The sequence below is a fragment of the Trematomus bernacchii genome, unplaced genomic scaffold (assembly GCF_902827165.1).
Source record: "Trematomus bernacchii unplaced genomic scaffold, fTreBer1.1, whole genome shotgun sequence".
Taxonomy (NCBI): Eukaryota; Metazoa; Chordata; class Actinopteri; order Perciformes; family Nototheniidae; genus Trematomus; species Trematomus bernacchii.
Genome location: NW_022987520.1, coordinates 301,741 through 325,815, shown reverse-complemented (window position 1 = coordinate 325,815; position 24,075 = coordinate 301,741). Strand labels below are relative to the sequence as shown.

General features: G+C 41.0%; 2 protein-coding genes and 1 long non-coding RNA gene across 4 annotated transcripts; all 3 read right to left on the bottom strand.

Moving 5' to 3' along the window:
• Positions 1 to 764: 764 nt before the first annotated feature.
• On the bottom strand, positions 765 to 6,758 carry tm2d2 (TM2 domain containing 2). Its single transcript, XM_034117352.1, has 4 exons — positions 6,370 to 6,758; positions 4,446 to 4,533; positions 3,322 to 3,437; positions 765 to 1,947 (listed from the first exon to the last, which is right to left on the bottom strand). Exons 1-4 carry the CDS (start codon positions 6,663 to 6,665, stop codon positions 1,734 to 1,736), a joined length of 714 nt encoding a protein of 237 aa, XP_033973243.1. The 5' UTR covers positions 6,666 to 6,758; the 3' UTR covers positions 765 to 1,733.
• A 2,465-nt stretch (positions 6,759 to 9,223) lies between these two features.
• On the bottom strand, positions 9,224 to 10,067 carry LOC117472183. Its single transcript, XR_004554886.1, has 3 exons — positions 9,943 to 10,067; positions 9,681 to 9,748; positions 9,224 to 9,285 (listed from the first exon to the last, which is right to left on the bottom strand). It is a non-coding gene; the product is annotated as an uncharacterized LOC117472183 (long non-coding RNA).
• A 3,092-nt stretch (positions 10,068 to 13,159) lies between these two features.
• On the bottom strand, positions 13,160 to 17,658 carry LOC117472162 (zinc-binding protein A33-like). 2 transcript variants are annotated; one of them, XM_034117320.1, is made up of 3 exons: positions 17,466 to 17,655; positions 14,503 to 14,637; positions 13,160 to 14,399 (listed from the first exon to the last, which is right to left on the bottom strand). In XM_034117320.1, exon 3 carries the CDS (start codon positions 14,380 to 14,382, stop codon positions 13,510 to 13,512), a length of 873 nt encoding a protein of 290 aa, XP_033973211.1. In that variant the 5' UTR covers positions 14,383 to 14,399; positions 14,503 to 14,637; positions 17,466 to 17,655; the 3' UTR covers positions 13,160 to 13,509. The 2 variants fall into 2 exon arrangements, with proteins under 2 accessions (XP_033973211.1, XP_033973220.1); XM_034117329.1 differs by lacking the exon at positions 14,503 to 14,637 and having other exon boundaries at positions 17,466 to 17,658.
• Between the last annotated feature and the right edge of the window lie 6,417 nt (positions 17,659 to 24,075).

Sequence of the window (24,075 nt, the reverse complement as noted above, 5' to 3'; positions counted from 1 at the left end):
CATTGTGTTACTTTTTTGTAAAGCTCTTTTAGTTTTAAACCTGATGTTTATAAGCTTCTTAGTTTTTGCAACAATCTGTAAATATACACAACTTTATAATAAAATGCACACATTTACCTTTTTCTAGACTAAACACAGGTACGATCCTAAGTTAAAAACATATGAGGTTATCATGAGGTTGTTAACAATGCAGTTTATCAGTGGATGTTTGCTGGAACTGTTTGTAAACAGCGTGTTTCCTGACGGACACACACAGCGTGACTCCGGTCAGGTAGAGACCGGTCTCCAGTCAGCACCGCTGCAGACTCGCTGTTTGAGGGCTTGATAGCCCACTCCCCCTCCACACCGCTCCACACTCGTTGGTTTGGAACAGCACTTAATGTGGTGGACCCTCCGTGCGAACGCGCAAACGGAGGGGTAGTGTGTAGGGGTAGTGTGTAGGGGGCGGTTTGGGATTGGACCCGAGTCTGATCAGCTGACTGTGGATCAGCTGAGAGACCTCACAGACACACACAAAAACACTGCAGGTACACACACACACACACACACACACACAATAAGTATATGTATAATAACCACAGACTTCCTGCGATATACACAATAAAGTCAAAGTATTTTTGTATAAATTATGTTTTTGTGTGTTTTCCTTACTGACATTAACACCATTATTTTAAATATCTTATTCTCTGACATGTTGTAATTAAATATGCAAATGAGGCATCATGTAATTCTGAATTTAGGAGAAATCTACAGAAACATTTGTGTATATTTGTATGTATTTATTTCACCATGACACGTATTTTCTGACTCAATAAGGCATAAATAGAACAGTACAAAATAAATCCCTTCACGATCAAAAGTATGTACAACATCTTAAAGAGACTCCAGGACATTTTCAAGAGAAACACATCTTGGTTTTAAACGGAGGAGGGTTACGGCCACGCGTGAGAAACACATGAGATCTCGGAATTGGAGGAAAAAATGTGAGTTGTGGGAAAAAAAAGTCAGAATTCTAAGAAAATTTTTGGGGATTCTGAGAAAAAAAAGTTGGAATTCTAAGAAAAATTTTGGGGAATTCTGAGAAAAAAGTCGCAGTTGTGAGAAAATAAATCAGAATTCCAAGAAAAAAAATGTGAGTAGTGGGAAAAAAAATTAGAAGTTCTGTGAGTCGGAATTATAAGAAAAAAAAGTCAGAATTCTGAGGAAAAAAATGTGAGTCGGAATTTTAAGAAACATATTTGGGAATTCTGAGAATTTTTTTGGGGAATTCTAAGAAAACATTTTGGGAATTCTGAGAAAAAAAAGTTGAAGTTCTGTGAGGGGGAAAGTGGGAATTCTAAGAAAAAAAAGTTGTGGGGTCGGAATTTTAAGATTTTTTTTTTTAATTCTGAGAAAAAAAAGTTGGAATTCTGAGATTCTGTTTTCCTATAAAAACAAATCTGATTAGAGCAGCGTGAGTGCCCGGTGTACCTGAGACACACAGGGGACACTTTAAATCTATTTTTGGACAGTTAAGGTGGTATTTGGAAACTTAAGGTGGTATTTTAGTAGGTAGTTAAGGTGTTTTTTGGAGACTATTATTTAAATTATTTTATTCTATTTGTCTTTATTTTTACCTTGTGTTTTTTTTAACTGACCATGTTGCTGCCATTAAACGCCTGAATTTCCCCAAGAGGATGAATAAAGTTCCACCTTATCTCATCTCATCTCCCTCTGTTTCTAACCCTCTTTCCTCAGTAGTAGGTGCACCAGTTGCTGTAGTCGCTGGGCATCAACCCGCCGGTGATGAGCAGGATCAGATCCACGAACCACCAGATGCCGAGACCCCCGAGCGTCAAAAGCTTCCCGACCGCCGTGCCCGTGTGACCGAGGCAGAACCGGTCCACCCCGAAGCACCCGAGGAAGAAGGAGTAGAGCAGCGTGGTGATGAAGTAGTGCCCGGTGTACCTGAAAGACACACAGGGGACACTTTAAATTACTTAAGGAGGTATTTTGGAGAGTTAACGTGGAGTTAAGGAGTTATTTTGGACAGTGAAGGTAGTATGTTGGAGAGTTAAGGAGTAATTTTGGAGAGTTGAGGTGTTTATAGGAGAGTTAAGGAGTTATTTTGGACAGTGAAGGTAGTATGTTGGAGAGTTAAGGAGTAATTTTGGAGAGTTGAGGTGTTTATAGGAGAGTTAAGGAGTTATTTTGGACAGTTAAGGTGGTATTTGGAGACTTACGGAGGTATTTTGGAGAGTTAAGGTAGTATTTTGGAAAGTTAAGGTTGTATTCGGACAGTTAGGGTGGTATTTTGGAGAGTTAAGGAGTTATTTTGGAGAGTTAAGGAGTTATTTTGGACAGTTAAGGTAGTATTTTGGAAAGTTAAGGTTGTATTCGGACAGTTACGGTGGTATTTGGAGACTTAAGGAGGTATTTTGGAGAGTTAACGTGGAGTTAAGGAGTTATTTTTGGATAGTTAAGGTAGTATTTTGGAGAGTTAAGGTGGTATTTTGGAGAGTTACGGTGGTATTTTGGAGAGTTAAGGTGGTATTTTGGAGAGTTACGGTGGTATTTTGGAAAGTCAACGTGGTATTTGGAGACTTGAGTTATTTTGGAGAGTTACGGAGTTATTTTGGAGAGTTAAGGTGGTATTTTAGAGAGTTAATGAGTTATTTTGGAGAGTTAAGGTAGTATTTTGCAGAGTTAAGGTTGTATTCGGACAGTTACGGTGGTATTTGGAGACTTAAGGAGGTATTTTGGAGAGTTAACGTGGAGTTAATGAGTTATTTTGGAGAGTTAAGGTAGTATTTTGCAGAGTTAAGGTAGTATTTTGCAGAGTTAAGCATCCGAGGAAGAAAGAGTAGAGCAGCGTGGTGAGGAAGTCGTGCCCGGTGTACCTGAGACACACAGTGATGACTTTTAATCAACCCTCTACCCTTTTTATTATTTTTCTTTCAATGTATTTATTTACCATAGTGTATTTATCTGCCATTTGTTTTGTACCTATTGTGTTCTTTATTATTAATAACGTGTGCATACTTTGTTATTTTTTAATATGTAAGTCTATTCTCTTTCCTTCTGCTGTTGTAATAATGTAAATGTTCCCGTTAGATACAGTATATGTGCAGATTAAATAGGTTTTATATTCATTATATTATGAATAAATGTTTTTTTGATTCAGTAGAGAGAATACCATCATGTTTTTTGTAATGGAATAAGTTTAGGACCACGTGAATATTTTTTCGATCTGATCAAAAGAGACATTAATAATAACAAATAATATATATATTCAAAAAATGACAATTTCCTTCAGGATTTACAAAGTGTTTGAGGTCTTACTTGATGCAGGGGAAGTTGCCTCTCAGGAACTCTCGTGCTCCGGCACACTCGATGTCGTCCAGCGCCGAACACACAACCTTCGTATGGTTCACCTCCTTCTGAGTCTGCCCCCCCCACTGCACACAGGGAAAAGGGTCAATACAGGCTGGGGTAGAGACTTAAGGAGGTAGTATCAGAGTTACGGTGGTATTCTGGAGAGTTGAGGAGGTATTCTGGAGAGTAAAGGGGTATTCTGGAGAGTTAAGTTGGAGTTAAGGAGGTATTGTGGAGAGTTAATGAGGTATTCTGGAGAGTTAAGGTGGTATTATCAGAATTAAGGAGGTATTCTGGAGAGTTAATGAGATATTCTGGAGAGTTAAGGAGGTATTCTGGAGAGTTAAGGTGGTATTATCAGAGTTAAGGAGGTACTATCAGAGTTAAGGAGGTATTATCAGGGTTACGGTGGTATTCTGGAGAGTTAAGGTGGTATTCTGGAGAGTTAAGGAGGTATTCTGGAGAGTAAAGGGGTATTCTGGAGAGTTAAGTTGGAGTTAAGGAGGTATTTAGGAGAGTTAAGGTGGTTTTTGGAGAGTTACGGTGGTATTATCAGAGTTAATGAGGTATTCTGGAGAGTTAAGGAGGTATTATCAGAGTTAAGGAGGTATTCTGGAGAGTTAAGGAGGTATTCTGGAGAGTAAAGGGGTATTCTGGAGAGTTAAGGAGGTATTCTGGAGAGTAAAGGGGTATTCTGGAGAGTTAAGGAGGTATTCTGGAGAGTAAAGGGGTATTCTGGAGAGTTAAGGAGGTATTCTGGAGAGTAAAGGGGTATTCTGGAGAGTTAAGTTGGAGTTAAGGAGGTATTGTGGAGAGTTAAGGAGGTATTCTGGAGAGTTAAGGTGGTATTATCAGAGTTAAGGAGGTACTATCAGAGTTAAGGAGGTATTATCAGAGTTACGGTGGTATTCTGGAGAGTTAAGGTGGTATTATCAGAGTTAAGGAGGTATTCTGTAGAGTTAAGGTGGTATTTTCAGAGTTAAGGAGGTATTTTGGAGAGTAAAGGTGGTATTTTCAGAGTTAAGGAGGTATTTTGGAGAGTAAAGGTGGATTTAAGGAGGTATTTTGGAGAGATAAAATAAACCCCTCACCCCCACGCAGCCGTGTCCCAGCTCCAGGAAGGCGCTGTGGTTTCCTGCGTGGTCCACCGGGTCCTGACAGAACACAAACTCCTCCGGGCTTCAGAAGGAAGGAAGGACACACACACACACACACACACACACACACACACACACACACACACACACACACACACACACACACACACACACACATTAAGTGCCTTCAAAAAAAAAAATCTCTCAAAACTCACTTATTCACTCTAGCTTTCAAACTCTGATCAACAACCCACACACTTTACTCGCACTTGGATTAGGACTATGTCTCCGTTTCTGTTTTTATGTAAAGCGTCTTTGAGCATTAGGAAAAGCGCTATAGAATTGTTTGAGAGAAAGTCAGAATTTTGAGATTTTCCGAAAAAAGCCAAAAGGTTGAGGAAAAAACTGAGTATTTTGTTCATGACAGGAAGTATGATTTCTGACAAGAACCTGTATCCCTCCATCTTGTGACTGTGTAACTCCCTCTCTTGGATATCAGCATGTGAAGGACACTGTTCAGGAACTAGTTGATGCTCTGTATGTGATGACTACTTCCATTCTGGAGAGGATCACAGATACATGGATCCTGATGTTGAAGATCAAGCCGGGGATCAGGGAGAGTTTCTAACAGGTATACTAACTATTTGATTTAAATTCATATAAAATAATAAATGATCAACGTTATTCACCTTATTTTGTTGTAACTGTCACTAATATTTATTTATAATTGTACCTTTTTGCAAAGTCATTCATGTGCATTCACTGGTAAAAAAAAGAGTGTACATGTATGTAATTAAATCTAATTTCCTCTGGGTTTTATCAAATGTTTGTGGTCTTACTTGATGCAGGGGACGAAGCACTCGCTTTACTGTGTGTTGAATTCCTGCTAATTTTTTATATTTAACATGATCAGAGGTGGGAAGTATTGGAGTACAAATACTTTGTTACTGTACTTAAGTACATCTTTCTGGTATCAGTACTTTACTGACTACTTTTTACTTTGACTTCTCACATGTTGAACCCAAATACCTGTACTTTCTACTTCTTACATGTTGAACTCAAATACCTGTACTTTCTACTTCTTACATGTTGAACACAAATACCTGTACTTTCTACTTCTTACATGTTGAACACAAATACCTGTACTTTCTACTTCTTACATGTTGAACTCAAATACCTGTACTTTCTACTTCTTACATGTTGAACACAAATACCTGTACTTTCTACTTCTTACATGTTGAACACAAATACCTGTACTTTCTACTTCTTACATGTTGAACACAAATACCTGTACTTTCTACTTCTTACATGTTGAACCCAAATACCTGTACTTTCTACTTCTTACATGTTGAACACAAATACCTGTACTTTCTACTTCTTACATGTTGAACACAAATACCTGTACTTTCTACTTCTTACATGTTGAACACAAATACCTGTACTTTCTACTTCTTACATGTTGAACACAAATACCTGTACTTTCTACTTCTTACATGTTGAACACAAATACCTGGATGTGTGTACTTCTACCTGAGTAAAGGATGTGTGTATTTCTACCTGAGTAAAAGATGTGTACTTCTACCTGAGTAAAGGATGTGTACTTCTACCTGAGTAAAGGATGTGTACTTCTACCTGAGTAAAGGGTGTGTACTTCTACCTGAGTAAAGGATGTGTACTTCTACCTGAGTAAAGGATGTGTACTTCTACCTGAGTAAAGGATGTGTGTACTTCTACCTGAGTAAAGGATGTGTGTACTTCTACCTGAGTAAAGGATGTGTGTACTTCTACCTGAGTAAAGGATGTGTACTTCTACCTGAGTAAAGGATGTGTACTTCTACCTAAGTAAAGGATGTGTGTACTTTTGCCATCTCTATGCTAACATGTAGCGTGCTAATGCTATCACAGTGATGCTACTCACAGGTAGCTGCACAGGACCACCGGAGACCGAGGTTTGTACTCGAAAGGCTCCGTGTAGTTGGTGCTCTCCGCCGGGGCTTCGTAGCTCTGGAGCTCCGGAGGCAGCTGGCTGGAGGCCGGGGGCTCCGTGGCTCTGCTGCCCGGCTCTGAGGCTCTGTGGCCCGGGGAGGAGGAGGCCTCGGGACTCGCGGGGCTGGAGGAGTTCTGGGAGTGGATCCCCTCCAGAAACTGAAGCAGAATCACGGAGATCAGGAGCAGCAGCTGTCCGCACAGCAGGAGGTAACTCACGGAGATCATGGTTTAAAATACCGCTGTAGGGAGAGGAAACATGTTGTTGTTTACAGACACAACAACAGCAGCTGAGCACGGCTGTTTGGGTTCCTGTGACGTAATCACACTTCTTCTTCTTCTCTGTTTGGCGCATTACCGCCACCTACTGTACTGGAGGGTGTAGTACCACACAAAAATAATAAAATAGGTAAATTATGTTGTATTTTGGAGAGTTACGTTTTTTTGGAGACTTAAGGAGGGATTTTTGATAGTCAAAGTGGTTTTTGGAGAGTTAAGGTGGAGTTAAGGAGTTATTTCGGAGAGTTAAGGAGGTATTTTGAAGACTTAAGGAGTTATCTTTGAGAGTTAATTAGTTATTTTGGAGAGTTGAAGTGGTTTTTGGAGAGTTAAGGTGGAGTTAAGGAGTTATTTTGGAGAGTTAGGTAGTTTTTGGAGAGTTATAAATATATCAATAAGTTCAATAAAATATTTCAAATGTCTTTATTGACTCTGTTTGTCTTAAATAATATAATTCCCCCCTGACCCAATGTCTAAATGATGTCAGGCAGTGGCGTCGCCTGGGGTAGGCATCCGGGGCTTTAGCCCCGGATGTTTTTTCTTTAGCCCCGGACAAATTCTCCCTCAATATAATACATTAACCGTACTTCTTTACCTATAGGACGGCAGATTTGTAATTTCCCGTGTTCGGTGAATGCAACATAGGCAAGCCAAGACACCACCAGACCAATCAGAGAGTTGCATGGAAATAAACGTGTTTTATTGGCTGACAGGTACGTACCTCTCCTCTGTGACAATGTTTAAACTTTAAACTGTCAGCCCCGGACGCGGAGATTCTGAAGATGGTCATTAGACATGTTTTCAATAAAAAATACGGCAATACTCAAGTGGTGGCTCACACAACAACCCCAGAGCCACCACCTGAGCCAGGTGAACAAGGTATGTACATGTCAGTAAACTTACAAGTTATGCGAACATGTAAGCAAAGCATAAATTACAGCTACGTTGACGTTACTTTGAATCGCACGGGTAATCTAAACCGTTAGCAAGTAGCTATAGCGAGCCAGATATATTAAATAAACACTTTGTCATACAATATAAATGTTGTGTTTTTTAGCGTTACCTGGTGATTTCAAAGAAAGCTCTCTGGGAAATGTTGACTTACTGTTCGACAGGAAGCTAGAAGCTACCTTACAGTACACAGTTGATCCTGAGTCCTGTCAGTTAAAGTGTTTCATAGTTAGCTTAGCTAAGCATCAAACTAGCACTGAAATATATGAATGTTATGTGACAGTATTTCTGAGAAAAGTCAGTTTAAATGGTGGCCTAGTTGCCACTGCTTTACTGTCGACAGCACGTTTGAACGTATTTGCAGCAGTAAATGTGGCTGTTTGGCCACTGACGTTGCCATAACACCTGAATTTAAATGTGCAACCTCTTTTTGTGACAGATTTTTGCATGAAATTATAATTCTGATTGATATTTCCTATTGATAGCTAGTTTCTATGTGAACATTATGAGATGGACAGCCAGCTAACAAGCTTTTTATATACAAAGATTTCAGATCAAAGCTAATCCAGTAGGGCTCCTGAAAGGGGACAAGGGACACTATGCTCCCAAATATTAAGCCTCGACCCCCATCTTAAAATTGATATGATCAAAAAATCTGCATTGTCGGAGGCCTTTTTTCCTCATTATCATGTCAAATTGTACAGCTTTCCTTAGTTTTGAATGCAGAAAGATGACTATTCGAGTATTACGTGAAAATGACTATATTTAAGTGTTAAGTAAATATATTAAGTGAATTACTCAAACTGCATTTGTATAGGAATGATTCTCTCCTATTGGCAGATAACTACTAACAGTGATATCTACAAGAGGTTTCCAATGTCAATTTAACTATTTTCAATTGGTTAGTATTATATTTTGTGACAGTGTGGTGACACTCATTTTAATGAAGACAAATTTGTGTATCTTGAAATTCATTTATTTGACAGAGCTGGAAACTGATTTTAAATACTTGTTTGTGTTTACCTACACAGTCATCACAGATGAGCCAGAAAGAGTAGAGGATGAAGAAAGGAGAACAGGAGAAAGGGACACACAAGAAGGAGATACAACAGATAAGAACAACAATGAACAGGAACATCAGAACAGACAAGAGTCAATGGGTAACTAGGGAACTGATTTAGGGACTGCAGATACAGGGCCAAGGCAAGTGAGACATCACTGTTTTCCATCCGGCATGTTTGGCCAGCAAAAGAGATCATTTCAACCAAGTTGGTTTGATACTTTTAAATGGGTTGAATATTCTACCACTGCCAATGCAGCATTCTGCTTTAGTTGTAGACTATATGGCAAACCAAAGCAATCAAGGGATCAAAGGGACACCCTCACCACCTCAGGATACACAAACTGGAAGCGTGCATTGGATTCTTTTCGAGAACATGAAAATTCAAACATACACAAGGCTCTTCTTTCCAGTTCTCGACAGAATGCTGGAGGAGCTTCAAAACAGGTTTTCTGGAGTTGGGGAAAAAATATTAATTGGCCATGTCACCCTCCATGGGGGAGGTCGTCGACCGATTTGCGAAGGTCAAACCAAGGCGATTTAGCCTAACACTTCCACCTACAAAACAATAAAGAGTGTGAAGACAGCGAGTGATGATGGGGAGAAAAAACGAAGCAAATGAAAGGTAATGTGATGAAGGAAGCAGCAAGTGAGGAAGGAAGCAAGTGATGAGGGATTATTATTTCCTCCTTCCATCCCTTTTTTCAGTTTAAATCTAATTACTAACAACTTCTAATAATTTGACATAGTTTATGATTTAATTGGAAAATCAAGTGTTTTTAAATAATAAACCTGTTTCTGATTCTGATTCTTTGATTTTTTTTGACATATGGGTGTTGAGAGATGTATAGATCTCTTAATGTTGCTCTCAAAGTGCACCAGATTGATGCTTTTAACTTCAATATTTAAAAAAAATCTTCCTGGGGGAGTTCCCCCCAAAAATAGTACTTTACCTCTGCTTATGTAACTCCGGTGTAGTGTCCCCTCGGCAACAGATCACTCACAGTTGGTGATTACTTTCCTGCATTTCAATGGACAGCATATAAAAAGGACACGTGAGCTTCATTGCTTAAGAGATCCTCACATGCCATCTCTTTAAAAAAATAAGTGTCCAGTCAACAACAAAACATCAGTGATCGTATAGTGGTAGTATATTTTTCATAAGCAATGTGAAACATTAAACTTAAAAAAAACTGGTGTACAAAACTCACATACCTGCGTTGATCTCCTGGAGTGTCTCTACTCTTTCTTCTCCACCATTAGAGATTGCAAACATTTCAGAAACAGCTAGAGGTAGGGGACAAATAACTTGTTCGCTGGGCATGTCAAAAACCTCCCTGCTTTGACCAAGACTTTAGGGAGCCTTTCAGCCCCTCTGGCAAAGGGGCTGGAAAGCAAGTTTTGCAAATGCAGTACCATCTACATGCTTGTCCTGTTCCAGACACTGCTCTCAACCACTCAGGGCCTGCACAAATACCTGCAGAAAGAAACAATTGACTTGGTGCAGGCAGTAAATTACAAAACAGCAGTTGAGAACACACTGAAAAGTTACCGAAGTGACGAGAAAGCAAGACCAAGGCCCTGTGCAATGATCTTGATATTCCCGAAACTGTGAGACAGAGGAAGAAGCGTAGAAACATGGAAGACTTTGTAGTCGAGGCATCGTGTGGAGCAGCTCTCCCATTGGCTTATTAGCTCAGATTAGCTATTGATGATCACGTTGATAAATCATATAAAACCAATAGCCAAACACACAAAAAACATGCTGCTGTGTGAGCATTAAACGATTAACATTAAACTAAACAAACACAACAAAACGTTATAGTCCTTATAAAATAAAAACATACATTTTGTCCACCAAAATAATACAGGCACCTTACCCTCGAGAGATCCTCACATGTTATGAGAATCTCCCACAATCCATTGCCGTAACAAAGCTAATGCAGGCACACGTTTGTTTGTGACACCAGATGGCGTAATTCTTCTTCTTCTTCTTTTATTTAATGGCGAATCGCTTCCACTTGGAGCATATATCGCCACCTCTGGCGTAACCCGAATTAATTCTCCGATTTAACAAGGATTTTATACCAACCTTTATAACTCTGTACACACACGACACACCTATATGTCGTGAGCTGATTATCGAGCCTTCATTGTAACAGATCTGGTAGGCCACCACGTTATTCTTTACTTTCTACGTCTTTATATGGAGAAGATATTACTTTTTTCTCCGTCATGTTGTTTCCATAGCAACAACAACTTCCTGTCAACAGCCAACGAAAAGTAACAAAAAACACTGTAATATCCTTTTCAGTTTCACAGAACACAAATTGGGTTATTTACATAATGTTTACAGTACTGTTTATTGTTATTTTGTAATATTCTTTGCGGAATTTGGCCATGTAAAATGTCCTATTGGGTTGCTGTACAGCCAATGCGTGACGTCATTGGTAAGCGGCGTAACGAACCCCGAACAGATTCTGGTACCTACACCGCCACTGTGGGCTCAGCCCCGAATGTTTCCAGGTCCAGGCGACGCCCCTGATGTCAGGCATTATAATCTGTATTAATTACTGGGTTTATCTGGAAGTGAATCCCCTCACACAGTAACTCACAGAGATCATTGTTCAGAATACCGCTGTAAGGAGAGTAAACATGTTGTTGTTTACAACAACAACAACAGCAGCAGTTGAGGACCTTTGTTTGTCAGGAAACACGCTGTTACAAACAACTCAAACATGTATTGATAAACTGCACAACAAGAGACTTTTAATATCTCCTTACAGATCTTAACAACTTCATTTGACCTCGTATTGTTTTAACTCAGAATCACATACCCGTGTTTAGTCTAGAAAGTTGTAAAAGTGTGCATTTTATTATAAAGTCTTGTATATTTACAGACTGTTGCAAACACCAAGCAGCTTATTATAAACATCAGTTTTTAAAACACAAAGAGGTTTATAAAAAAGAAACGCCATTAAAGATTTTTATTTTTAAACCGTTGTTACAGCATTTCCTGTTTCTGCCGGAGAGGAGAGTTTGTCCCAAATCTTGCCGCTTTTTTTACATCCTCCATCTGAGTTACACAGTAAGAAGAAGAAGAAGAAGAAGAAGAAGAAGAAGAAGAAGAAGAAGAAGAAGAAGAAGAAGAAGAAGAAGAAGAAGAAGAAGAAGAAGAAGAAGAAGAAGAAGAAGAAGAAGAAGAAGAAGAAGAAGGAGGAGGAGGAGGAGGAGGAGGAGGAGGAGGAGGAGGAGGAGGAGGAGGAGGAGAGAGGAGGAGGAGGAGGAGGAGGAGGAGGAGGAGGAGGAGGAGGAGGAGGAGGAGGAGGAGGAGGAGGAGGAGGAGGAGGAGGAGGAGGAGGAGGAGGACCTTTATTAATCCCCCGAGGGGGGAAATTCAGTTTCCACTCTGTCGTACACACACACATGCGTTTTTTTATACAGGTCATGCAGTACACACAGTACACACTTTTTAGAACATATATAAGATATAGAGAATATAAAGCAGTATTCAATGTTTACTTCAGATTAGCTCCTCGTCAGAAATGAGCATGCTTGTCATATGTCTATCTCCATAGAGGCTGAATCATCATGTTAATTACATAGCTATCATATGCCTCAAACAGTCCTGATGCTCTTCTAGGTAATCACACATCCTGTCATGTTCACAGCTACAGTTGGGATACCTTTGTTATCATGTTACTCTCATGTTGGAAGAGGACATTCAGGATTTTCCCAAAAGTTACCATGGATATCTACCCCGGTAAGAAGTGAACCACCCAGAGTTAACCCTGAAGTTTAAAACCCTGATTGAACTTAATATGCTGAATGTGTTTACTCCTCCAGGCTCTCCCTTGTGACCCTGTTCAACATTCACTACTTATATAACATACTTATGATTATAAAACCTTTTCTTTAATCCCTGATTCTGAGGAACCAAGTGTTAAGCTGGCTACACACCAACCCGATTTTGGGAGTCAGAGGCCGTCAGAGGCAGTCGGGCATTCGCGGCGCCCTACTCAGGTTGGTGTGTCCCGCACCGTCGTCTCTTTACGGCACCTTTTCACACCTTTTCACACCTTTTCACACCTCCCGCGGCCAGAGAAAGTCGGCCCAAGCAATCACTCTGATTGGCTGTTCACACTACCGCTGCCTGCTGGTAAGGACAGTTATTGCCACTCGTCGACTGAAGTATTTGCGGTGTGTTCGTAGGCGGGCGGCGTAGCTGACGTAAAAGTCGGGACGCCTTCGGTACACGTTCTTTGGTCTCAGGTGGGTGTGTAGCGGCCTTTAATTCAGGCTCTAAAACTCTCTTTATTTTATATCATGTCATGAGTTTAAACATTGATTTTAATATCTGGAAACGTTATAATCTGAAGTAGAAATCATAATGTGTTTGTTCAGAGCTGATAAATGATTGGCCGCTCAAACATTCAGGTGGATAAATGTTTGTATTTATTCTGGATCCCGTCACACACAAATCAGAAATGAACAACAATTTAAAATGACACAGAATCAATGAAACAGAAAAGGTTAAACTAACCCGACATAAAGATCTGAAATCATTCATCATGTGAAGAAAGCTCTTCCTCTCATTGGCTCTAAATCAAACTCCATGTTAATGAGAGTTATGGAGAAACATGATTCTTACAAGCTTTGGTTGGTCCCACGTGTTAAGGAGAAGAAACTAAGCTAACTGCATGTAGTTCAGTTTAATAAAGGTTGCAGCTTCAGATTTTAAATTCAGTTGAACTCCATCAGAGATATAATCCTCCTGTTGATCTAACTGCTCTGATCCACTTTCACACACACCTTCCCTGGTAATATCTTCACTCCATCCTCAGTGGAAATGTATGGAAACATCTTCTCAGTGAAAGTGTGTGTGAAGGTGTGTATGTGTGTGTCAGGGTCAGGACCAAAGAACGACAGCTTTCCTCTGTCCCAGTCCAGATTCACTCTGACCCTCTGGAGCTTCTTCTTCAGGCTGAGAGGAGTGTCTGGACCTGATGGTGACCCTGCTGAGTAGTTACCTTGATGATAATCTATTCTCCATACTCCAGACCCTATGATTCCCTTCCTCTGGACAGACTCTACTGACACACCCAGTTTCCATTCTGTACTGTCTCCAACCTGGACCTCCCAGCTGTGAGTCCCTGAGTTAAAGCCCTCAGATCCCAGGACAGAGAAGACATAATCAAGCCTCTCTGGATTATCAGGAAGTTCCTGTTCCTCTCCTCGCTTCACGCTGGTCAGATCTTCAGACAAGATGAGGTCAGAACCAGCAGTGTTTGGGTCCAGGATGAGAGGAGAGTAGGACACCATGTCCTTCATCTTGCTCCAGATGTTGAAGCTGAGGTTGCCCAGGTGTTTGGCCTGGTCTATCAGAGCTCCTGAGGGCAGCTGTGGAGCTGCTATCTCTCTGCCCACAGCCTTCATCTTCTCCTCTATCATCTTCCTCTTCTGCTCCTCTTCCTTCCTCAGTGCAGCCATCCTGGCCTCCTCTTCGTCTTTTAGAAACTGGTGAAGCTTCTTAAACTGCTTCTTAATCTGCGTCTCTGTGTGTCGGGCCTGGACCGTCAGGTGTCCTGCTGTTAGATACAACACCTGAAGCTCCTCCAGGTGTTTTGCCGCTTCATTGTTGGATCTGGAAGCCATGTTGTCTCTGAGTGAAGCTGAAACACAGCAGACAGGAAGTACAGTCAGTCATGGCTCCCCTCCCCCCCTCTACTGACTTCACTGATATCTACTCAGAGTGATGTTTGGAGTCAGACTCACCTTCAGGGGTGGAGGGTCCTCAGGTTGAAGCAGCAGTGTTGGAGTTTCCTCTTTTCTCTCCTGTAGCTGAACTCAGAGGAAGTTGTTAGTTTGGTCTGAAGGTGAATCTGATCGTCTGGTTTTCAGTCCGTCTCTCTGTAGTGATGAAGAAGAACAGAATCAGAATCAGAATACCTTTATTAGTCCCACAGAGGAGACATTTACATTGTTACAGCAGAAAAGAGCCAAATACAGCTTAATGTTAAAGGGGACCTATCATGCAAAATGCACTTTTGTACGTCTTTTATACATGAATATGTGTCCCTGGTGTTTCAGGGAACTCACCAAGTGTCAGAAAATACAACCCTCTCTATTTTCCTCCGTACCCAAATCTTTTAAAAATGGGGCTACAACGAGCGGATACAGATTTCCATCCGAACTGACGTCAGCCCGGAATAGTGGGCGGTGACGCTCCGCCTACATGGGCAACGCTCCACCTATCATGGGAATGAGAGGTTGGGCCACGTCCACGGCCATGGGCCAACCTCTCATTGCCATATAGGCTGTCGGCAGGCTGAATCTCCCCGAGTCGCATCTGTGTTATTTGCCAGCATGTCTAAGGCAGTGAAAAGTTGTGCTGTTGTTGGCTGCAAAAATCGGGACAAGGGACTGCATGCAATGCCATGCCTGTAGAAACAGAAGAATCTGTGGCTGGACTTCATTGTACCAGAACACCTCTGCAAATGTCTGCTTGTGTGTTCTAAACATTTGACCTCGGACATGTTTGAGAACTTCACTCAAGTCAAAAGAGGATATGCTTCCAATCTAAGGCTAAAAACTGGATCAATACCAACCCTCCGGGATGGATTGGAAGCTGTAAGTTTTTCCATGTTAATATTTGCATTCCTTTTTATTTAGCGGTGTTTTTCCTGATAAAGTTATCTCTACTACGTAGTTTGTAGCATGTAGCTTGTAGCATGTAGCTTCGCCGTATCAATGTCGCCTCAAACCAAAACAGTAATCGGTTGGGTGTTTATATGGTTTTGTAACATTTTATTTCATTTTGTAAGCTCCGCAGTCTTTTCAACTATCAGGCATTTGCTAACCTGTTCAGACATACTGCTGTAATGGCGATCTGTGTGAAGGCTGTAAAGCTACGCCCTAGCCGATAACACTAGTATTTATTCTCCTATTTATTAGTATTTTTTATCCTCTAAAATCATATTGAGTAAGCTATAATAACAAACGTAATCTTCTGTAGGTAAGTGCCGTTTTTTCCAGCGTTTTATGTAAAGGCTTTTGTGATTGTAGTCTATAAGACTTATCAAATATCACCGATCTGTAAACTAAGCTAAGCTACGCTACGCGAATGAGACGTGATGTGATTCAGCAGTCTTTATTTTCATCTCAAATCATATTGAGTAAGACAACAACACACGTAATCTTCTGTAGGTAAGTGCCGTTTTTTGCAGCGTTATATGTAAAAGCTTTTGTGATTGTAGTCTGTAAGAATTATTAAATATCACCGATCAATCGATCTGTAAGCTAAACTATGCTACGCTATTGGGACGTGATTTGATTCAGCAGTATTTATTACTTGTTTGCGCACATGAATATACATATGTGTGTGTGTGCACGACTGTTAGGATACAACAGTGTGTGTGTATGTGTGCGCAATTGTTGCAAAGAGGGGGGAAAAACACAACACCGCACAGCTCCGTTGATGGGACTTGGCTAATTATCGGCTTGCACTCATTACAGTCTGTCTACTGAGCTCAGCCCCTCTCCAACACATCAGCTTTGCTAAATAGACAGCGTTAGCCCCCATCTTTTGGGATTTCAGATTATAATCATCCAAATAGTATTTTCTCATCCTGAATACTAAATTGAGATGATTTTGTTATAACTATGTTTCTTCTATACAGGCCAGCACCTCACATACTACCAGCGGAAAACCTGTGATGATAGATGATAGATTCTGCATGTCAGACTGACCCACCGAAGCTGCGTACTGTCTTTTTTATGGGTTCAATGAACCGTTGATTTTGACAAAGTTCCGACAGTTTATATAAAATGTGTCATGATTATTTATGTTTGATGGGTAAAGTATATGCAGATTTCAAAAGCAAAAGGTTGTGTGTGGACTTTTTTTGTCATCAACAAATGGGTGTGTTATGCCATTGCTGTGTAGTATATAATATAATAGTAACGCCATGTACAATGACAGAATGAAATGAAAGGTTGCATAAAACCATATACACCAGTATTTATTTTCATGAACAATATTAGCATACGTTTTACAAATTCGCATACGCTCGTGCCGGGGCCGTGCCTCGCCCCCCTCTTCTGCAGGGGGGCGTGGTCAGCTGCAGCTCATTTGCATTAAAGCTACGTCACAGAATCAGCCCTTGCAAAAACAGGGCTGGAATAGAGCAAATAGAGCGAAATGAGGCATGGCTAAAATGCATGATCTGTTTGGTATTTTGAAAAAGAAACTTCACAGACATGTTTTATATAGGTATGGCCCTACAATATAGTATTCAAATATAGCATGATAGGTCCACTTTAAATATAAGGAAACTACTCAGTGATGAATAGGAGCTGCTGGAACAGGCTGCCACTCCTTTGAATGGTTGGAATGGTATCAAATTGTTTCCTGGCATGTCTATTTTTTCAACTTTAACACACAGGTGTGTCTCACTCCACAAACGCCAGCCACTCCTCATCAGCTCATCGGTAACTGGTTTAACTTCATTTAATCTCTACAGTATATGCTCTCTGCGTAGCCACAGGATTACAGACACCTAACTGTTTCCTCAATAATCACTGGCGTTAAAAATAAATACACAGCCAAGGGAGCCCTCACAGTTAATCCACACAGCAAAGATTGTTCATACAATCAGGTTACTGGCATTGGAGTCTATCACCTAAAACATTTAAAGCAGGTTTCAACAGGTATCTAGTGGGGTTGGATTCAGACTCACCTTCAGGGGGTGGAGGGTCCTCAGGTTGAAGCAGCAGTGTTGTAGTTTCCTCTTTTCTCTCCTGTAGCTGAACTCAGAGGAAGTTGTTAGTTTGGTCTGAAGGTGAATCTGATCGTCTGGTTTTCAGTCCGTTCGTCTCTCCGTAGTGATGAAGAATAACAAACTGTTTCCTGGCATGTCTCTTTGTTCAACTTTAACACACACGTGTGTCTCATTCCACAAACACCAGCCACTCCTCTACAGCTCTCAGTAAACTGGTTTAACTTGATTTCATCTCTTCAGTACAGAACATTTTAACCCTCAAGGAGCTCATTCACTGAGTTGGGAATGTTATTTTCCCACTTACCATTTTCAGGCCGTAGGAAATACAAAAAGGTCCAGTTTTACCACAAAAATCTTCAAAATTCCACCCTACATCTATTTAAATGTTGCATCAAGAATTATAAACAAGAAATAAGTGACAGGAAAAACCCATAAACAAAATAACAACCATGTTCAAATCATGCAGGATTACATCTTAACTGGGTAAATAAAAAACAATATTAACTATGAAATCAATTTTCATAACCAAGATTCTGACAGTCCAGAAAACAATATGATGAGAGTCCAGAAAACAGGAAAGTGACGGTCCAGAAAACATTATGAGGATGTCCAGAAACAAAGATAGCAAACACAAGATAGTGAAAAGACAGTGACAGCCAATAGAACCAAGATGGTGACGGCCAAAAACCAAGATGGTGACGGTCCAGAAACCAAGATGGTGACGGTCCAGAAACCAAGATGGTGACGGTCCAGAAACCAAGATGGCGACGACCAAAAACCAAGATGGTGACGGTCCAGAAACCAAGATGGCGACGACCAAAAACCAAGATGGTGACGGTCCAGAAACCAAGATGGTGACGGTCCAGAAACCAAGATGGCGACGACCAAAAACCAAGATGGTGACGGTCCAGAAACCAAGATGGTGACGGTCCAGAAACCAAGATGGCGACGACCAAAAACCAAGATGGTGACGGTCCAGAAACCAAGATGGTGACGGTCCAGAAACCAAGATGGCGACGACCAAAAACCAAGATGGTGACGGTCCAGAAACCAAGATGGTGACAGTCAATAAAACAAGATTGTCAACCTAAACCTTACCCTCTGACATCAAAATTCAGCCATAAAACCCAAAGCAAACCCAAAGTGAACCTCTATGATCAACCTAAATTACTTTCCTTCATACAAAATACATATGCACTCTAACATACCGTGAACTCGCTGAGAGAAATCCAAATAATAATGATAAAACATAAATTCTGTTGTTTGTTTGTTCTAAAGAAACAAGTTATGTGACATATATGCAGCTGGATATACAAGACTACGTCTGGTGCAAGTTATGTCTTATTAGGAAGAATATTAATATTAATACAATGATTACAAGGTCAGACATAAAGATGCATGATACATGTCTTTAATAATAATAATGATTTTGTTTAAATGGCTAGTTTGTATAATTCTTTATTGTCACCTTTATCTGTCATTCCCCTCAGGGGTTTGAGTGTTAGTAATTGGACCTGTTGACTGAAACATATGGAGGAGCGTTTATTTTAATGAGGTCTTGATGATAATGCTAACAGTTTGGGTAAAACATAATGACTGAGGCAGATTCATTAAAAACGCCTCACCCTTTGGCTACGATTCAAATACACAGCGTTACATAATGTTTGACTGCCTTCCAGACTCCATGTTGAGCTCATGAGCAGCATCTGCCTGGAGAATACGAAAAGACTACAAAGAGACAGGAAAAAACCACGAATAAACAAATACATGCAAAATGGCAACAAACACATACAAAATGAACTCTTAATCTCTATTAAGAGACACACAAAGAGACACAAAGCAACCACAAATATATATATATATATCAGCGACGTGCAGTCAGGGGAGGCAGGGGAGGCAGAGCCTCACCTGTCATACTCCAATGTAACGGAAAAACAACTAAAGAAAAACTAAATAGTAATAATAATAAAATGTCTCCACTGATCTTGTGTAAATGTGATTTCTGTTTGATTCTAATCGCATTTTATAGTCAAAATCAGCAAATTTGCCGAGCTCCGCTACGGGAGCGATGAGAAGTGAGGCAGGGATGAGCTCTGCCTCTCGTAAGCCCACAGTAACTTGCTGGAGCACGGACACTAATTTAGCGCGGCCACTTATTTTGTGAGCGCGCTCAAGCCAGTTACCGTGGGGTGAGGTGAGGCACAGATGAGCTCTGCCTCACCTCAGAATGCGTCACCCCACAGAAACTGGCTGGAAAGCGGGCCCTAAGCGCATGCCTGTTCCCATCTCACTGTAGGTCACCAATGTAATGTTTGTAGATCCCTTTATTACATTTATCCTCGCCATCCATAGTCTCTAAATAACTTATTTCACGTATATATGATATTTAGGCTCGCTGGTCTCATCGTACAACGGCAATGAAAAAAGCACCAGGAGAGGCAGCCATAACCTCTGCCGCACTGAAGGGGGCGCACGTGAGCCCACAGGTTCTTGTTGCTACTGTTATTCTACCGCAAACAACAAACTAGACTTTTGAAACTACAGGAAGATAAGGAGGACTTTTACAAAACAGTAATAGAGATTGTTGTCCAGAAGGATAGCATGGACTTCATCTTCAAGTCAAGGTAAGACCACAACTGTAATGAAAATGGGATCTTACTAAGAAAGAACAATCCAATATTTAGATTTTGGGTATCCTTTTGTTGAACGGTCTGTTTAAAATTAATCACAGCATCAGACTAAAAAAGCTTTTGAAAATAACAGAATATTTCGATTAAGGTCAAAATAGGCTATAATATTTGTAAATCTGACTGAAAGAGTCAGTGCCTCACCAGCCATGAACCTCACCGCACGTCACTGATATATATATATATATATATATATATATATATATATATATTTCTTTAAAAATGAATAAAGGTGCATTTACCCTCTGGCGTTTGACGCGGCCAAAGAGGGACACAATAATGGAATTCAATTTCCTGATTATCACGTTCTGAGTGTAATTACAGTACGTCCACTTGGTGAATGGATTACATTCAACACGCTGCACATCGCACATCGGAGGCATTTCCATAACGGCCCTTTTCATTTACAGCGCCTGTCATACAAATCCATTATCTCCCCCGGAAACAAGCCCATAATTCACGAGCTCTTGTGAATTAAAGAGGCTGCCTGCGTGCCTTTGTGCAACTTCCTGATCAGGAGTGGCCCAGTTTCTGAAAGTCAAGAACAGAAGTGTTTTATTCCTCAAACTTCTGCTGCTGGGGAGAGCTAAGCTTTTTAATCTGGTGTTTAATCAACATGAACGCTCCAAACTCAGGACCTGCTAGAGCTCAGCGCTGCTTTAAAGGTCCCATGTCATGCTATTTTTAGGCATATATTATAGGTCTCAGATATATACGGATATATAAAAACATGTCTCTGAAGTGTCCTGCTCCAGACCCCAAACAGATCATTGTAGCCCCCCCCCCCCTCTCTCCCAGCTGTTACTAAGGACATGTCTCTGAAGTGTCCTGCTCCAAACCCCAAACAGATCCTTGTAGCCCCCCCCCCCCTCTCTTCCAGCTGTTACTAAGGACATGTCTCTGAAGTGTCCTGCTCCAAACCCCAAACAGATCCTTGTAGCCCCCCCCCCCCCTCTCTTCCAGCTGTTACTAAGGACATGTCTCTGAAGTGTCCTGCTCCAAACCCCAAACAGATCCTTGTAGCCCCCCACCCCTCTCTTCCAGCTGTTACTAAGGACGTGTCTCTGAAGTGTCCTGCTCCAAACCCCAAACAGATCCTTGTAGCCCCCCCCCCTCTCTTCCAGCTGTTACTAAGGACATGTCTCTGAAGTGTCCTGCTCCAAACCCCAAACAGATCCTTGTAGCCCCCCACCCCTCTCTTCCAGCTGTTACTAAGGACATGTCTCTGAAGTGTCCTGCTCCAAACCCCAAACAGATCCTTGTAGCCCCCCCCCCCCCCCCTCTCTTCCAGCTGTTACTAAGGACATGTCTCTGAAGTGTCCTGCTCCAAACCCCAAACAGATCCTTGTAGCCCCCCCCCCCCCCCCCCCTCTCTCCCAGCTGTTACAAAAGAGCTGACTCTGGGTCAGTAGCTTCAGAGAGAGAGTAGATCTCATCAGGAGAACTCTCCCAGCAGAAACTCAGCTAAATGCTGCCGTGACTAAACTCCATATCATGTTCCAAACCACATGAAGGATTCTCTCTGAAACAGTATGGAGCTCAAACTCTTTCTCTCTCTCAGGTTTACCACAAGGTGACTTCCTTTTGATTTCCTGCTTCTTCACACATGCTCTCTCCAGTACAGGTTAGCTCTGAGTGTTAGCATGCTAATGTAAACACAGACCATATTACTTCCAGAACACGTCTCATTGTTTCTGACAGCAACGTTTCTGATTGGCCCGTGGGTCTAAAGCCCGCCCACATTTTAGTAATGTCGTCATGACGCAGCAAATCTGGATCAGCTCCGTTGTTCCCCGTTTTTAGAGATGTGGGTACGGAGGAAAAGAGAGAGGGGTTTATTTCCTGACACTTTGTGAGTCTCCTGACACACCGGGGACACACCGGGGACACACCGGGGACACACCGGGGACACACCGGGTACACACGGGGGACACACCGGGGACACACCGGGGACACACGGGGGACACACCGGGGACACACCGGGGACACACCGGGAACACACCGGGGACACACCGGGGACACACGGGGGACACACCGGGGACACACCGGGGACACACGGGACACACACCGGGGACACACCGGGGACACACCGGGGACACATGGTGATGTAGAGAAGACATCACAAAGTGCATTTTGCATGATGGAGAGATTTAAGTGGGAGGCAGAAATGGCTTTTTATTTATAGGAAAGTAGAGAAGGCGATAGAGTGGAACTTTTTACAAGCAAATCTGTGATTCAGACACTTTTAAGCAACGTTGGTGCTACTGTATGAAGACATTGGCTGTTCAGTTATTGAGGGTACATTACATTTTGCACACGTTTCTTATTGGATAGGTTTTATTTATGTTTGTCTTGAGGCTCTTTCAGGGGCATCAGGTTGGTAATAGAGGGTGCAGGAGATCACTCCTGCCAGCAGGGGGCAGCAGTGATCCATATTACATGTGATATCCACTACATTTGGGCAGGAGGCGAGATGCTGCTTCTTTATAAAAAGGTCCCAATCATTTCCTCCCTACTTCCATCTTTATTCACCTCCTTCTGTTTCAACATGTTTTGTTAATGTACATTTGTATTTCCACATGTATATTTTCTACTTTTTTAATGCTATTTATTTCTATTTTAGATGTTTACATTTTGGATTGTTTATTTCTACTCTTTTAATTGTACAATGCCTTGTCTTTTTACGCTGCAACGCAAACATTTCCATAATTAGAGATCAATAAAGTACTTCTTATCGTATCGTATCCTTCCCCGTTCCCTTGCTTACTTCCTCATTTCCTCCCTTCTTTCATTCCTCCTTTTTCTCCTAATTATCTTCCTTCCTGCTGTCCTTTATTCCCTCCTCCTTCCCTCCCAATCTCCCCCGTAAGATAGTGACATCACTATGTAACACTCGCCCATAATGATTCGTTTTTTGCTTTAGTCCCACAAAGACAACTTTATCAAACTGAGTCCTTTCTGTGTGATTGAGAGACGTTTTTACTGTGAAGCTAAAATATATCAAGGTTTATTTTTTTTAATTTATATTTTATTCCATCTCAAGGTTCTTGCTTTCACGAGAGTGTGTGTTTCTGCTCTAAAAGTGTGTGTTATCAACCTTTTGTAACTAAAATGCCCGATGTGTAAATGTTACAAAAATGTCAAGGACCATCGTTTCAACAGTGTGACGAGAAAAATACAACGTAAAAATATAACCAAAATAAATATGTACTTGTATTTCTTGTATTTGAGTAAAAGTAGAAGTACTCAGATCTTGTACTTGAGTAAAAGTAGAAGTACTCAGATCTTGTACTTGAGTAAAAGTAGAAGTACTCAGATCTTGTACTTGAGTAAAAGTAGAAGTACTCAGATCTTGTACTTGAGTAAAAGTAGAAGTACTCAGATCTTGTACTTGAGTAAAAGTAGAAGTACTCAGATCTTGTTCTTGAGTAAAATTAGAAGTACTCAGATCTTGTACTTGAGTAAAAGTAGAAGTACTCAGGTCTTCTTCTTGAGTAAAAGTGGAAGTACTCAGATCTTGTACTTGAGTAAAAGTAGAAGTACTCAGATCTTATTCTTGAGTAAAAGTAGAAGTACTCAGATCTTGTACTTGAGTAAAAGTAGAAGTACCAGAGTGTAGGAATACTCTGTTACAGTCAAAGTCCTGCATTCAAAATGTTCCTCAAGTGAAAGTAGAAAAGTATTCTCATCAAAATATAGTGAAAGTAGCGACAGTAAAAGTAGTCATTGTGCAGATTGGTCCATTTCAGAATAATATATATGATATGTTTTATAATGATTGATCATGAAAGTGTTCTCAAAGCTGGTAAAGGTGCAGCTAGTTTGAATGACTTTGTATACTGCAGGGTAGCTTGTGGATTTACTCCAGGTGGAACTAAAGT